Below are 15,734 nucleotides of genomic sequence, written 5' to 3'. Positions count from 1 at the left end.
AGAGAGAGAGAGAGAGAGAGAGAGAGAGAGAGAGAGAGAGAGAGAGAGAGAGAGAGAGAGAGAGAGAGTAATAGGGGAGGTGATGTGTGTGTGTGTGTGTGTGTGTGTGTGTGTGTGTGTGTGTGTGTGTGTGTGTCAGAAAGAAAAAGTGATGAGTGTGTGTGAGAGAGAGAGAGAGAAAGAGAAAACTTCCTCAACCCTTCTCTTCTCCACCTCCACCTCTTCCACAGCCTGGGTCCACTAGTAAACAAAGTGAAGGAATTCCACGTATATTCCATTGTGGAGAGCCTTTGTGACCACATGGTGAGCGAGAGGGAGCAGCTGAGGGACATGTCATCGCTGGCCCTTAAGACAGTCATCAATGAGCTGCCAGCCTCTTCCACCGCCCTCGTGGCCAACATATGCAAGAGAGTCACCGATAGGCTGTCTGAGGCAATTGTCAGGGTGAGTGTGGGTCTGGGTGGGGCTGGAAGGGCGTGGAAGGGTGACTGTGTGTGTGTGGGCGTGGTGAGGGAAGGGTGTTGTGAGGGTGTGTGGGTTAGGGTAGTGAGGGAAGGGTGTGTGGGACTAGAAGGGGAAGGATGGACTAGTGTGTGCTGCGGGGCCTTGCTGTGGGTGTGTGTGGCCAGATGTACCTTACCACTAGAGACTGATGTGAATGTGTGAGTGTGCTGGCTGGTCTAGACTGCCCTGCGCGTCACTTGGAGGTGCATATACAGACACACAGACAGACGGACGCTAACCGAACCTCCTGTTTACAGCAAGAAGACGTCAGTGTACAGTTAGAAGCACTGGACATCCTGGGGGACTTGCTGGCACGGTTTGGCTCCCTCCTCATCTCCTTCCACCCAAATATCCTGGATGCTCTGTTGCCGCAGCTCGCCTCGCCCCGCCTGGCCGTCAGGAAGCGGACCATCATTGCCTTGAGTCACCTGGTTGTGTCCTGCTCCCCTCAGATTTATGCAAGGCTAATGGATTTCCTTATAGAAGAGCTGGCTAAAAATTCTTCCATGTCAACCACCAGGACTTATATTCAGTGCATTGCGGCCATCAGGTTTGTCTTGGGGTGGGGTTTTATTTATTTATTTATTTTATTTATTTATTTATTTATTTTATTTATTTATTTATTTGCATGTGTTTGTGTGTGTGTCTGAGAGGAGTGCTTGTTTGTGTGTTTGTGTGTGTTTTATTGATTTATTTTAGTGTTTTGTGGTTTGTTTGTGGTGTGTGTGTATGTGTGTGTGTGTGTGTGTGTGTGTGTGTGTGTGTGTGTGTGTGTGTGTGTGTGTGTGTGTTTGCATCTACAATCAACAAAATCAAATTACACACACAGACACTAAAAAAGAACATTTTAAAACACTAAATATTATTCAATTTTTAAACACCTATCTTAGCACAACACAGCCAGTCTCTCTCTCTCTCTCTCTCTCTCTCTCTCTCTCTCTCTCTCTCTCTCTCTCTCTCTCTCTCTCTCTCTCTCTCTCTCTCTCTCTCTCTCTCTCTCTCTCTCTCTCTCTCTCTCTCTCTCTCTCTCTCTCTCTCTCTCTCTCTCTCTCTCTCTCTCTCTCTCTCTCTCTCTCTCTCTCAACACACAACACTCAGTCTCTCCATCTCTGACTAACAAATCATTCTCTTTCTCACTCTCTCACCTCCCCCCTCTCTCTCTCTCTCTCTCTCTGCGGCAGCCGTCAAGCAGGACACAGGTTTGGGGAGTACCTGGAGCGGGTGATGCCCCTCATTGTGCAGTACGTGGCTGTGGATGATGACGAGCTGAGGGAGTACTGCATCTCTGCCTGCGAGGCCTTCACTCTGCGCTGCCCCAAGGAGATCACCCCACACCTCTCCACTGTCAGTATACCAAGCTTATCCTAACCTAACCTTACCTAACTTAACCATACCTAACCTAACTTAACCTAACCTAACTTAAACTAACCTTACCTAACTAAAACCATACCTAACCTAACTTAACCATACCTAACCTAATGCATCCTAAGCTAACCTAATCTAGCCTAACCTAACCGTACCTAACCTAACCTAACCTTACCTAACATTACCACATCTGTCACCCTTTTACAAATCATATATGTGTGTGAAGCATCAATAACCATCAACAACAACATAAAATACCCATGAAATATCTCTTGTACTTATGATTCAGTAACTTTGACACGCCTTCACCCCTTCACACCCCTTTGTAGACAGTTAAATTGTATCTGAAATCTTACAAATGTTTATAGATCATACAAGTAACTAAACACCACTTTATCTCTCTCTCTTCTCCTCCCAGATCGTTGAAATGTGTCTTAAGTACATTACCCACGATCCCAACTACAACTATGATGACTATGATGATGACGAGGGCCAGATGGACATGGACGAGGATGATGACGGGGAGGAAGATGATGAATACTCCGACGATGATGACATGTCCTGGAAGGTGAGCGTTTGGGGCCCTCTCCTTTTCCTCCCAGGTGTGAAAATAAGCAGGTATCTTCTTTAATCTATACCTCAGCCTTTTGCCGTCCTCCCAGGTGTGAAAGCAGGCAGGTATCTTCGTTAACCTTTCCTCGTTCTTGTCTTGTCCCAATAGCCGTGAGCCTAAGCTATGCAAATCACTAGTATCATAAGCCTATTGCTGTTCAGAGGGGCCTTGTGTCTCTCAGCCAACCACTGCTTAGGAGAAGCATTGTATGTATGTATGTATGTATGTATGTTATTATCAGTACCTTATCTGTCTTGCCTTGTCAGGTGCGTCGTTCCTCTGCCAAGTGCTTGGAGGCTGTCATTTCCACCAGACACGAGATGCTCATTGAGTTTTACAAGACAGTCTCCCCACAGCTCATCAACAGGTTCAAAGGTACTGCTGTCACCTGTAGTTTGTGTGTTTTCAAGGCTGTGCAATTCAAACGGGTTCTCTGTAACTCAAACAGACTCAAAATTGGTGTGTTTAGTTTGAGTTTGTGTGTTTTTCAAGGCTATGCAATTCAGATGGGTTCACTGCAACTCAAACAGGTTCAAAATTGGTGTGTTTTGTTTGAGTTTGTCTGTTTTCAAGACTGCACAATTCAGACAGATTCTAATTTAAGTTTCTGCAACTCAAACTGGTTCAAAATTGGTACGTTTAGCTTGAGTTTGCTTGTTTTCAAGGCTGTGCAACTCAAACAGGCTCAAAATTGGTGTGTTTTGTCTGATTTTAAGTGTACACAACTCAAACAGGTTCTAATTTAAGTTTCTGCAACTCAGACAGGTTCAAAATTGATGTTTAGTTTGATTTCATGTGTTTTTAAGTGTGCACAACTCAAATAGGTTCAAAAGTACTATTATTTCAAGTTTGGTTTTTTAGTCTATACAAGTCAGAAATTACTGTTTACATCAAGTTTGTCTGTTTTCAAGTCCACACAAAACAAACAAGTTCAAAATTTCTGTTCTTACTTCAGTTTTATTTAATTTACATCTCCAGAAATCAAGACAGGTGAATCACTGTTCGTATCTCAAGTTTGTGTGTCTCCAAGCCTTGTTTAACCCTTCACAAGTCAAAAACAGGGTCACAATTTCTATTCCCACCTCATATTTGTCAATTTTTAAACCCACACAAGTCAGACAGGTTAAAAAAGACAATTATAAACCTTTCTTTAACTGCCTACCAACTCAAACAGGACCAAAATTACCATTCTTCATATTAATCTATTTTCAACTTGACCTGACCCGGCAGAGAGGGAGGAGAACGTGAAGGTGGATATTTTTCACGCCTACATGGCCCTGCTGAGACAGACGCGTCCCTCCCTTAGCCTCAGCCTGGACCCAGATGCCATGGAACAAGAGGAAAGCACTATTTCTATGTTAAAACAGCAGGTGTGTGTGTGTGTGTGTGTGTGTGTGTGTGTGTGTGTGTGTGTGTGTGGGGGGGATAGATAGAAGTTTAAAGTTTTCTCTCTCTATCTAGACTAAAAAGAGTATTAGGCAAGGCTGAATGAACTGGTTGTTTCATAAAGTCTTGTTCTCTGTCTATCCTGTCCTATCTCTCTCTCTCTCTCTCTCTCTCTCTCTCTCTCTCTCTCTCTCTCTCTCTCTCTCTCTCTCTCTCTCTCTCTCTCTCTCTCTCTCTCTCTCTCTCTCTCTCTCTCTCTCTCTCTCTCTCTCTCTCTCTCTCTCTCTCTCTCTCTCTCTCTCTCTCTCTCTCTCTCACACACTCCCTCTCTCTCAGGTGCCAGCTCTGGTGAAGTCCGTGCACAGACAGATGAAGGAGAAGAGCATCAAGACACGTCAGGGTTGCTTCGCCCTCCTGACAGAGCTGGTCCAGGTGTACCCAGGCGCCCTCACCCACCACATCCCTGCCCTCATTCCTGGCATACAGTTCTCCCTTGGGTAAGCTTATTAACGCGTGTGTGTATGTATGTGTGTGTCAGACAGCAACTTACACTCCAGCATTTACTAAACGTACCATCTTTCTTTTGCAACTCAGGGATAAAAACAGCAGCAGCAACATGAAGATCGATACCCTGGCCTTTGTTCACTGCCTGCTGGTGCATCACAGTGGAGAGGTCTTTCACCAGCACATAGGGGAACTGCTGCCCCCTGTGGTGACCTGCGTGGCTGATCCCTTCTACAAGATTACCGCTGAGGCCTTGCTTGTCCTCCAGCAGATCGTGAAAGTCATCAGACCATTGGGTGAGGAGTCATGCAGGCTTGTTTTGGTTTTGGGCTTTGTTTTGGTTTTGGGGTGACTTTGGGTGTTTTGAAGTGCTTTTGGGTGTTCTGGGGTGTTTTTGGGGTGATTTGGGGTATTTTAGGGTGTTCTGGAATGTTTTGGAGGTGTTTTGGGTTGATTTGGGGTGTTTTGGGGGTGTTTTAGGGTGTTATGGAGTGTTTTAGGGTTTTTTGGGGGTGTATTAGAGTATTTTGGGGTGTTTTGGGGATGTTTTGGGGTGTTTTGAAGTTGTTTCATTAGTCACCCCTTGAAAAATTAATAAATAATAGCATCTTCTGTGTGCCTTGACCTCACCAGACCAAGATAAACACACATTTACTAACCCCACTGGAAGAACACTAAAAAAACCCTCTCCTGGATAACATAACACTGTCTTCCCCCCTCACAGACCTGGCCTCCTCGTTTGACTTCACTCCATACACCGGTGACCTGTATCACTGCACACTGGCCAGGCTGAGGGCGGCCGACCTGGACCAGGAGGTGAAGGAGCGGGCCATTGCTTGCATGGGACAGATCATCTCACACCTCGGCGACCATTTGCAGGTAACACTGAGAGAGAGAGTGGGGGGGTTGTCTGTCCGAGTATAAGGGATGAAGGATTGAAAATACTGGTTAACTCTTGCATTGCTTACCTTTCATCCATTTCTCACATCTTGGCGACTATTTGCAGGTAACACTGGGGGAGAGAGAGAGGGGGGGTTCTGTCTAAGATAAAGAAAGGGATGAAGGATTGAATATACTGGTTAACTCTTTAATTTTCCTTGTTTGTCATCTCCTCACCTTGAAAACAATGGTTGACTTCAATTTTCCTTGCAGGGCGAACTGGGCACCTGTCTCCCCATCTTCCTGGACCGTCTGCGCAACGAGATCACCCGTCTCACAACAGTCAAGGCACTCACGAAGGTGGCCGCCTCACCGCTGCGGATCGACTTGCGGTCCATTCTTGGCGAGGCTCTACCTGTGCTGGCCTCCTTCCTACGCAAGAACCAGAGGGCGCTCAAGCTGGCCACACTCACCCTGCTGGACACTGTGGTCACAAACTATTCCACAGCTCTTAGTCCTCAGATGCTGGATAAGGTGAGGGAGAGGCTTGGTGGGCTCATGAAAGGAGACATTGATGACTGACTGAGTGAGTGAGTGAGTGAGAGAATGAGAGAAAAGTTAGGTCAATTTGTTTGTGTGGAAATGAAAGGAGAAAATGATGAGTGAGGGAATGAGAGAAGGAGTCTTATTAATTTGTTTGTGTGGAGGTGAAAGGAGAGAGTGATGAGTGAATGAGAAACAAAAAATAAATAAATAAATAGTGATAAGTGAATGAGAGACAAAAAAAAAAGATACCTTACCTGATTGACACAGCAAGTTAGATAAGACCCGTTTATGAAGCCACCACGATGTGACAACTGTTCCCAGCTCCACACCTGGCACAGAAGCACCGTGCCTCACTGCCAGACACCAACACGACACAGACACATCTAGGTGGCTACATTTGAGTCACAGCAGGCCACAGCGACCTCACCATGCCAACATCATGTGAGGGGGGACTTGGGGGTGTTTGGGCTCAGGAACAAAGGATAATATGACCTAAGTACCTGAAATTGAGTTTGACCCCAAATTTAACCTGACCTAACCTAACCTAACCTAACCAAACCTTATCAAACCATACCTTACCCATTGCCAAACCAAACCCACTCCCTAGTCATCCCTACTTTACCCTACCCACCCTCAGCCACTCCCAAACCTAGCCTAACATACCCTACCCACCCCCAACTACCCCCAAATCTAACCTAACACACTGTACTCTTTTCCAGGTGCTTGTTGAGCTGCCCCCCTCATCAATGAATCAGATTTGCATATTGCACAGCTCTGCCTCACCCTGCTCACCTCCACTGCCAAGCTTCACAAATCCTCCCTCGGCAACTTCCTCCAGCTGACCATGCCTGATGTGATGGCCTTGGTACGCTCTCCTCTTCTGCAGGGTGAGTATGTGGGGCTTCGTCAGTTTGTTTGTGTGTTTGTTTTGTTTTCGTATATTGTTTTGTTCCTGTGTTTGTTGTCTTTTTTTTTCACTCAATTACTTTAGTTTCATTTTTCCATGTTTTTTTTTTTTTTTTTTTTTTTTTTTTTTTTTTTTTTCATCTTCATTCATCTCTTTTCCCCCTTTCTCGTTCTGCGTCTCCTGTAATCTTGCAGTTTTTTCCTCTCATTCTCACTCTATTCATCACTTTTATCCTTTCACTTCTTACTCATATCCTTTGCTCATCCATGCCTTACTCCTTCACCATTTCTCCACCATTTCCCTACCCATTCCACCCCTGTAGTCTCACCCATTCTTTCTACTGCAGGAGGAGCACTGAAGGCCATGCAGGACCTGTTTGAGGCAGTGGTGAGGGCGGGTCTACCTGGACTTGGCTATCAGGATATTTTGACACACCTCCTTGCCCCTCTCGTCTCCCCCCAGGCCTCCAGTATTCATAAGCAGGTGAGAAATTGGTGTGTGTGTGTGTGTGTGTGTGTGTGTGTATGTGTGTGTGTGTGTTGATTGGGAAGTTAATGTAATGTAACTTTTTTTCTCTCTTTTCCTTTCTTTCTTTTTCTTTCTTTCTCTTCCTGCCATTTCCTCTCCCTCATTCTCTCTCTCTCTTCTTCCCTTTCTCCTCCTCTTCCTGTCTTTCTTCCATTATCTCTTCCTATTTCCTCCTATTTCTCCCTCCCTCTTCTACCTCCCTGTTTTCTCCCTCTCTGTCTCCCTTCCTCCCTCCCACCTTTCTTCCAATCCAACCTCATTCCTTCCCTTCTCTTTCTCTCTCCCTCTCTCTTCCTCTCTCACCCCCTCCCTCTCTCTCTCTCCAACAGGCTTACCACTCGATGGCGAAGTGTGTGGCAGCCCTGACTTTAACACACCCCAGCGAGGCAGTTGGTGTGGTGAACCGGTTCCTCATGGATGTGACCAACCCACGTTCCCCCACAGTGCAGTCCTTCTCCCTCCTGGCCATTGGGGAGATCGGCAAGCATATGTGAGTGTGGGGTGGGGAAGGGGGAGGGTGAGGGTGTGGGGGGTGTTTGTGAGTGTGTGTTTGTTTAGTCTTGTTTCTGTGGTTAGAGATGTTAAGATTGCTGTTACCATTATCATCGCCACTGCCACCACCATCACCACAGCCTGACACATTCAAATATCCTTCCTTCCTTCCTTCCTTCCTTCACCACCACCACCACCACCACCACTAGCTCAAACCTCATCCTTCCTTTCCTTTCAGAGACCTAAGTGGAATCCCCCAGCTGAAGGACGCGGTGGTGGCGTCCTTCAGCTCACCATCAGAGGAGGTGAAGTCAGCTGCGTCCTATGCGCTGGGCCACCTCAGCTGCGGGAACCTCCAGGAGTACCTTCCCTTTGTCCTGTCGGAGATCGAGGCGAACCCCAAAAGACAGTACCTTCTTCTGCATTCCCTTAAAGAAGTGGGTTTGGGGTGATGGGGATGTGGGTGATGGGTATTGGGGTCTATGGTTGGTGCCTGGGGTGATGGGTGCTGTTTATGTGTGTGTGTGTTTGTTTGTTTGTTTGTTTTGTTTTGTTTATATTTTTATTTATTTTTTTCTGTCTCAATGTCTTTCTCTGATTTTTTCTTCTTTTTTTCTTGCTCTCTATTGGTGTTTCTGTTATTCATTGTCTGTCTTTGTATGTGTGTTTTTATCGTTTTTTTTTCTGTCTATTTCTCTCTTTCTATATCTGTTTTTCATTGTTTTTCTGTTTGTTATAATTTTTCCATGTCACTTTCTTTACATCTATTATTTGCTATGTCTCTCTCTCTCTCTGTCTATCTCTCTCTCTCTCTCTCTCTCTCTCTCTCTCTCTCTCTCTCTCTCTCTCTCTCTCTCTCTCTCTCTCAATTTTTTACAACATATCTTTGTCTCTTGCTGTCCATCTCTCTTTATTTTTCTGCACCTATCCTTAACTATGCATAACTCCCTTACATAGCAAACACCCCATCTTTTCTTTTTCATCATATATAACAACCTTCTATAATTGCCAGCCTGTTTTTCTGCTATCTCAGTTCACTAACACCCCATCTCTTCTTTTTCATCAGATATAACAACCTTTTATAATTGCCAGCCTGTTTTTCTGCTATCTCAGTTCCCTAACACCCCATCTCTTCTTTTTCATCAGATATAACAACCTTCTTTAATTGCCAGCCTGTTTTTCTGCTATCTCATTTCACTAACACCCCATCTCTTCTTTTTCATCAGATATAACAACTTTCTATAATTGCCAGCCTGTTTTTCTGCTATCTCAGTTCACTAACACCCCATCTTTTCTTTTTCATCAGATATAACAACTTTCTATAATTGCCAGCCTTTTATTATGCTATCTCAGTTCATTAACACCCCATCTTTTCTTTTTCATCAGATATAACAACTTTCTTTAATTGCCAGCCTGTTTTTCTGCTATCTCAGTTCCCTAACACAGATATAACAACCTATAATTGCCAGCCTTTTTTTCTGTTATCTCAATTCTCTAACAAACACACAACTTCTCCCCCTACAGATCATCAGCCTTCAGAGCAAGAGTGCAGAGGGCGTGAAGGTCCTGCAGGGTTTCGTGAGTGACATTTGGGCACAGCTGTTTCGCCATACAGAGTGCATGGAGGAGGGGACCAGGAACGTCGTAGCCGAGTGTCTTGGTAAACTGACCCTAATCAACCCCTCTGCTCTACTCCCGAAGCTCCAGGAGTCCCTGAAAACAGACTCCCCCATGATGCGTACCACTATTGTCACTGCCATTAAGTTCACCATATCAGACCAGGTGAGGGAAGGACGGTGAGAGAGAGCCTTTTAATTAACCCCAAAAATGGAAGACAAATGTATCTCAACACACCCATAACCTTGTCTTACTTTCTCCTCCTCTCTGTGCTTGCCAAACACAGCCAAACACACCTCAGACACAGCCAGACACAGCCAGACACATGCCAAACACACCTAAACACATCCAAACACACCCAAACACAGCCTAACACACCCAAACACAGCCAAACACACTCAGACACAGCCAAACACATGCCAAACACACCTAAACACATCCAAACACACCCAAACACAGCCTAACACACCCAAACACAGCCAAACACAGCCAGACACAGCCAAACACACCCAAACACATGCCAAACACAGCCTAACACAGCCTAACACACCCAAACACACCCAAACAAACCCAAATACACCCAAACACAGCCTAACACAGTCTAACACAACACTGCCTCCTCTGCAACACAAGCCAAACACAGCCTAACATGCCCCACACAAACACTAGTAATACAATTACAGTGTCTTTCAAGAAGGATTTACTTCCATAAACATTGCTAAACACCCCCACACCATCCACAGTTCTCTGATGCAACCGTAACCTAACTTAACCTAGCCTAACCTAACCTAACGTAACCTAACCTAACGCGTCATCTCTCCACAGCCCACAGCCATCGATAGCTTACTGCGACACAGCATTGGCGACTTCCTCTCCACCTTACAAGATCCTGATTTAAATGTCCGTCGTGTGGCCCTCGTCGCCTTCAACTCCGCAGCCCACAACAAGCCCTCCCTCGTGCGTGACCTCCTTGACACCATCCTGCCTCAGCTCTATAATGAAACTAAAGTCAGGGTAAGCTCATTTGTTTGTTTGTTTGTTTGTTTGTGGGAGGTGTATTCAACTTGTGAGGAAGAGATGATGACAGTTTGTTTATTTGTTTGTTAGGTTCCTACATGTTACTTTTTGCCTTCCTCCTTCTCCTAGTCCTCCTCATCATTGTTCCTGGCCTCTTACCCAATAGGAAGAGGCCCAAACACTGCCTTTACCCCCACACAAACTCACCACAGCCTATCTCCTCTTATGCCTACAAAAAAAGCAGATTCATGAGATAGAAATGCGTTTCGTTGCTATTTTCCTCCTCCTAGGCCTCCTGATCCATTTTCCAGCCCTTTTACCCAATAGGAAGAGGCCCAAACACTGCCTTTACCCACACACAAACTCATCACAGCCTATCTCCTCTTATGCCTACAGAAAGAGCTGATTCGTGAAGTAGAAATGGGTCCGTTCAAACACACAGTGGATGACGGGCTGGACATCCGTAAGGCAGCGTTCGAGTGCATGTACACCCTCTTGGAGACCTGCCTGGACCGTGTGGACATCTATGTGTTCCTGGAGCATGTGGAGGGCGGGCTGAGGGACCACTATGACATTAAAATGCTCACTTATCTCATGTTGACACGTCTTGCCCACCTATGTCCCCAGGCTGTGCTGCAAAGGTGAGACTAGTGGTTTGTCTGTGGTTTGTCTGGTTTGTCTGTGGTTTGTCTGGTTTGTCTGTAGTTTGTCTGTGGTTTGTCTGGTTTGTCTGTAGTTTGTCTGGTTTGTCTGTGGTTTGTCTGGTTTGTCTGGTTTGTGTGTGGTTTGTCTGGTTTGTCTGTGGTTTGTCTGTGGTTTGTCTGTGGTTTGTCTGTGGTTTGTCTGGTTTGTCTGTGGTTTGTCTGGTTTGTCTGGTTTGTCTGTGGTTTGTCTGGTTTGTCTGTGGTTTGTCTGGTTTGTCTGTGGTTTGTCTGTGGTTTGTCTGGTTTGTCTGTGGTTTGTCTGGTTTGTCTGGTTTGTCTGTGGTTTGTCTGGTTTGTCTGTGTTTTGTCTGGTTTGGTTTGTCTGTGGTTTGTCTGGTTTGTCTGTGGTTTGTCTGGTTTGTCTGTGGTTTGTCTGGTTTTGTCTGGTTTGTCTGTGGTTTGTCTGGTTTGTCTGTGGTTTGTCTGTGGTTTGTCTGGTTTGTCTGTGGTTTGTCTGTTTGGTTTGTCTGTGGTTTGTCTGGTTTGTCTGTTTGGTTTGTCTGTGGTTTGTCTGGTTTGTCTGTGGTTTGTCTGGTTTGTCTGTGGTTTGTCTGTTTGGTTTGTCTGTGGTTTGTCTGGTTTGTCTGGTTTGTCTGTGGTTTGTCTGGTTTGTCTGTGGTTTGTCTGTGGTTTGTCTGTGATTTGCCTGGTTTGTTTGTGGTTTGTCTGGTTTGTCTGTGGTTTGTCTAGTTTGTCTGTGGTTTGTCTGTCTGGTTTGTCTGTGGTTTGTCTGTGGTTTGTCTGTCTGGTTTGTCTGTGGTTTGTCTGGTTTGTCTGTGGTTTGTCTGTCTGGTTTGTCTGTGGTTTGTCTGGTTTGTCTGGTTTGTGGTTTGTCTGGTTTGTCTGTGGTTTGTCTGGTTTGTTTGTGGTTTGTTTGTGGTTTGTCTGGTTTGTCTGTGGTTTGTCTAGTTTGTCTGTGGTTTGTCTGTCTGGTTTGTCTGGTTTGTCTGTGGTTTGTCTGTCTGGTTTGTCAGGTTTGTCTGTGGTTTGTCTGGTTTGTCTGTGGTTTGTCTAGTTTGTCTGTGGTTTGTCTGTCTGGTTTGTCTGTGGTTTGTCTGGTTTGTCTGTGGTTTGTCTGGTTTGTCTGTGGTTTGTCTGTCTGGTTTGTCTGTGGTTTGTCTGTGGTTTGTCTGTCTGGTTTGTCTGTGGTTTGTCTGTCTGGTTTGTCTGTGGTTTGTCTGGTTTGTCTGTGGTTTGTCTGGTTTGTCTGGTTTGTCTGTGGTTTGTCTGGTTTATCTGTGGTTTGTCTGTGGTTTGTCTGGTTTATCTGTGGTTTGTCTGTGGTTTGTCTGGTTTATCTGTGGTTTGTCTGTGGTTTGTCTGGTTTATCTGTGGTTTGTCTGTGGTTTGTCTGGTTTGTCTGTGGTTTGTCTGTGGTTTGTCTGGTTTATCTGTGGTTTGTCTGTGGTTTGTCTAGTTTGTCTGTGGTTTGTCTGGTTTATCTGTGGTTTGTCTGTGGTTTGTCTAGTTTGTCTGTGGTTTGTCTGGTTTGTCTGTGGTTTGTCTGGTTTGTCTGTAGTTTGTCTGGTTTGTCTGTGGTTTGTCTGTGGTTTGTCTGGTTTGTCTGTGGTTTGTCTAGTTTGTCTGTGGTTTGTCTGGTTTGTCTGTGGTTTGTCTAGTTTGTCTGTGGTTTGTCTGGTTTATCTGTGGTTTGTCTGTGGTTTGTCTAGTTTGTCTGTGGTTTGTCTGGTTTGTCTGTGGTTTGTCTGGTTTGTCTGTGGTTTGTCTGGTTTGTCTGGTTTGTCTGTGGTTTGTCTGGTTTGTCTGTGGTTTGTCTAGTTTGTCTGTGGTTTGTCTGGTTTGTCTGTGGTTTGTCTAGTTTGTCTGTGGTTTGTCTGGTTTGTCTGTGGTTTGTCTAGTTTGTCTGTGGTTTGTCTGTGGTTTGTCTGGTTTGTCTTGTGGTTTGTCTGTGGTTTGTCTGGTTTGTCTGTGGTTTGTCTGGTTTATCTGTGGTTTGTCTGTGGTTTGTCTGGTTTGTCTGTGGTTTGTCTGGTTTGTCTGTGGTTTGTCTGGTTTGTCTGGTTTGTCTGTGGTTTGTCTGGTTTGTCTGTGGTGTGTCAGTTTCTTGGTGTCTGGAAGGTGTGATCTATGTTTCTGTCTGTTTCTCTGTCCCCAGGTTGTGTTGCAGAGGTAAGGAAGTGTGTCGGTCTATCTGTCTGTCTATATATGGAGACAAGGCGCCACACACAAACACATAGATACACACACACACACACACACACACACACCACAGCTGGCCACACACCCACAGCAAGGCTCCACAACACAGTAAAGAAAGAGAAACACAGGAATATTCAAGCCAACCAAACCAAACCAAACCAAACCAAACCAAACCAAACCCAACCCAGCCTAACCCAACCCAACCTAACCCAACCCAACCTTACAGGCTGGAGCGACTGGTGGAACCCTTGCGTACAACAGTGACAACCAAAGTGAAAGCCAACTCAGTCAAACAGGAGTACGAGAAACAGGACGAACTGAAGAGATCTGCAATGAGAGCTGTGGCCGCCCTTCTTACAATCCCCGACGCCGACAAAAACCCACAGCTTTCGGAATTCGTAGCCCACATCAAGTCCACCCCAGAGCTGCAGTCCTTGTTTGAGAGCATCCAGCGCGACGCCTGCCCCACTCACGACGCCATGATGGACTTAAGTTGAATGGGTCTCGGCTGTGGGTGTCTCTGCGTCCCTGCCAAGCTGTTTGTGTGTAGAGGGAGGTGATAATGAGGTGTAAGGAAGGTTTAAGTAAAGCTCTTGCTGTTGTTGCTGCTGGTGGCCCCTGTTAGAGAGAGAGAGAGTGAGATAGAGAGGGAGAGAGGGAGGGAGAGGTGGGGGAAGGTACCTTGAGATAGAGGTATTTCATAAAGAGAGAGAGAGGGAGAAGAGGGAAGGAAAGGAGTTTAAAAGTACTTATTTCTTTCTCTCTCCTTCCTCTTGTGAATTTGAAAGAGGGAGAGGAAAAAAGTTTAAAAGTACTAATAATTTCTTTCTTTTCCTCTTTCTCTTATGGCTTAGAAATAGAGAGAGAGAGAGAGAGAGAATCATAGGTCAATCTCTCTCTCTCTCTCTCTCTCTCTCTCTCTCTCTCTCTCTCTCTCTCTCTCTCTCTCTCTCTCTCTCTCTCTCTCTCTCTCTCTCTCTCTCTCTCTCTCTCTCTCTCTCTCTCTCTCTCTCTCTCTCTCTCTCTCTCTCTCTCTCTCTCTCTCTCTCTCTCTCTCTCTCTCTCTCTCTCTCTCTCTCTCTCTCTCTCTCTCTCTCTCTCTCTCTCTCTCTCTCTCTCTCTCTCTCTCTCTCTCAAACCAGAGAGAGAGAGAGAGAAAGTCTAAAATGAAGAGAAGAAAGAGAAGCTGAAAGATTTAAACTATAACTTCCTCCTCCTCCTCCTCCTCCTCCTCCTCCTCCTCCTCCTCCTCCTCGCAGCATATAGTGAGTCGAGGGAGTAAAACTGGTGATTTTGTGATTTAAAGTGTATTTCCAATGTAATGAAAAGAAAATGGGACTTCTTGGGGTGGCTGCAGTTTTGTGACCGGCAATAGTGAAAATAGGAAAAATATTGAGGGAATGGGGAAAAAATAATGTGACTTTTTATTCTTTCGAGTTTAAGGAAGGGCAGTGTAAAAATTTTGTGACGACCTTGAATGCAAAAAAATAGGTGAAAGCTGAAAAAGATAATATAAAAGTTGATTTTTTTTTTCGAAAACGGAAAGTTAAAAAAGAAAAAACAAAACGCTAGAAATGAGTGGAAAAAAGAGCCTAACTGAATTTATTGCAGTATTTCCTGTTTGAGATACTGGCGGAAAAAAAAATTATATATATATATATATATATATATATATATATATATATATATATATATATATATATATATATATATATATATATATATATATATATATATATATATATATATATATATATATATATATATATATATGACCGAATTTATTTCAGTATATCAATAAAAAAAAAGTGGAGAAATAATGATGAAAAAAAAATATTAGAACAAAACACGTGCAAGATTTGCAAATTATAACTTTTTTATTGTTTTGAATGTTCTCGTTTTCTCCTTCCCGTTTTTTTGTTTCGTGAATTGAATGGGGGGACTGATGAAGAAGCAGCTTGTTATGCTTAAAATAAATATAAAAAAAGAAAGAAAAAAATATATGGCCCATTTTTTAAACTTAGCACAGTAGAAAGAAATGCTTGAAGGAAATTAATGGTTCTTGAGTGTGTGCGTGCGTGTGTGTGTGTGTGTGTGTGTGTGTGTGTGTGTGTGTGTGTGTCCCCCATCCCCCTTCCGCGCAAAAAAAAAATAATAATAATGTAAAAAAATCGCATTAGTATTTCTTTTTTCGTCGCGTATAAGCAAAAGAAATGTGATGGTGATTGGAATAAAAAAAAAAGCAAATGAACGACTCTCTCTCTCTCTCTCTCTCTCTCTCTCTCTCTCTCTCTCTCTCTCTCTCTCTCTCTCTCTCTCTCTCTCTCTCTCTCTCTCTCTCTCTGATAACGATAAAATGGCATGTTGATATCTAGAAATTAATGAACTTGTAAAGATAGTAAAAAACATTTCATATTCTCATTCTCTTTATTGTAACCAAAATAATAATAATAATAATAATAATAATAATAATAATAATAGACATACAATAATAATAGCAATAGTACTTCAG

General features: G+C 44.2%; 1 protein-coding gene across 1 annotated transcript in view; it reads left to right on the top strand.

Moving 5' to 3' along the window:
- LOC135094577 (cullin-associated NEDD8-dissociated protein 1-like) overlaps positions 1-15,734 on the top strand; it is a 31,618-nt gene that overhangs the window by 2,875 nt on the left and 13,009 nt on the right. The window contains 19 exon segments of the mRNA XM_063994801.1: positions 231-444; positions 762-1,054; positions 1,686-1,848; positions 2,288-2,437; positions 2,749-2,857; positions 3,713-3,852; positions 4,205-4,365; positions 4,463-4,668; positions 5,097-5,251; positions 5,525-5,785; positions 6,517-6,532; positions 6,535-6,684; positions 7,051-7,187; positions 7,562-7,722; positions 7,963-8,161; positions 9,249-9,506; positions 10,167-10,355; positions 10,755-10,999; positions 13,449-15,734. The exon segment at positions 13,449-15,734 is cut by the window's right edge and continues 1,160 nt beyond it. Coding sequence (XP_063850871.1) covers positions 231-444; positions 762-1,054; positions 1,686-1,848; positions 2,288-2,437; positions 2,749-2,857; positions 3,713-3,852; positions 4,205-4,365; positions 4,463-4,668; positions 5,097-5,251; positions 5,525-5,785; positions 6,517-6,532; positions 6,535-6,684; positions 7,051-7,187; positions 7,562-7,722; positions 7,963-8,161; positions 9,249-9,506; positions 10,167-10,355; positions 10,755-10,999; positions 13,449-13,719 — 3,478 coding nt within the window. The 3' untranslated portion in view covers positions 13,720-15,734.

This window comes from Scylla paramamosain, chromosome 46, assembly GCF_035594125.1.
Source record: "Scylla paramamosain isolate STU-SP2022 chromosome 46, ASM3559412v1, whole genome shotgun sequence".
Taxonomy (NCBI): domain Eukaryota; kingdom Metazoa; phylum Arthropoda; class Malacostraca; order Decapoda; family Portunidae; genus Scylla; species Scylla paramamosain.
This window is presented reverse-complemented; position numbering and strand designations above follow the sequence as displayed.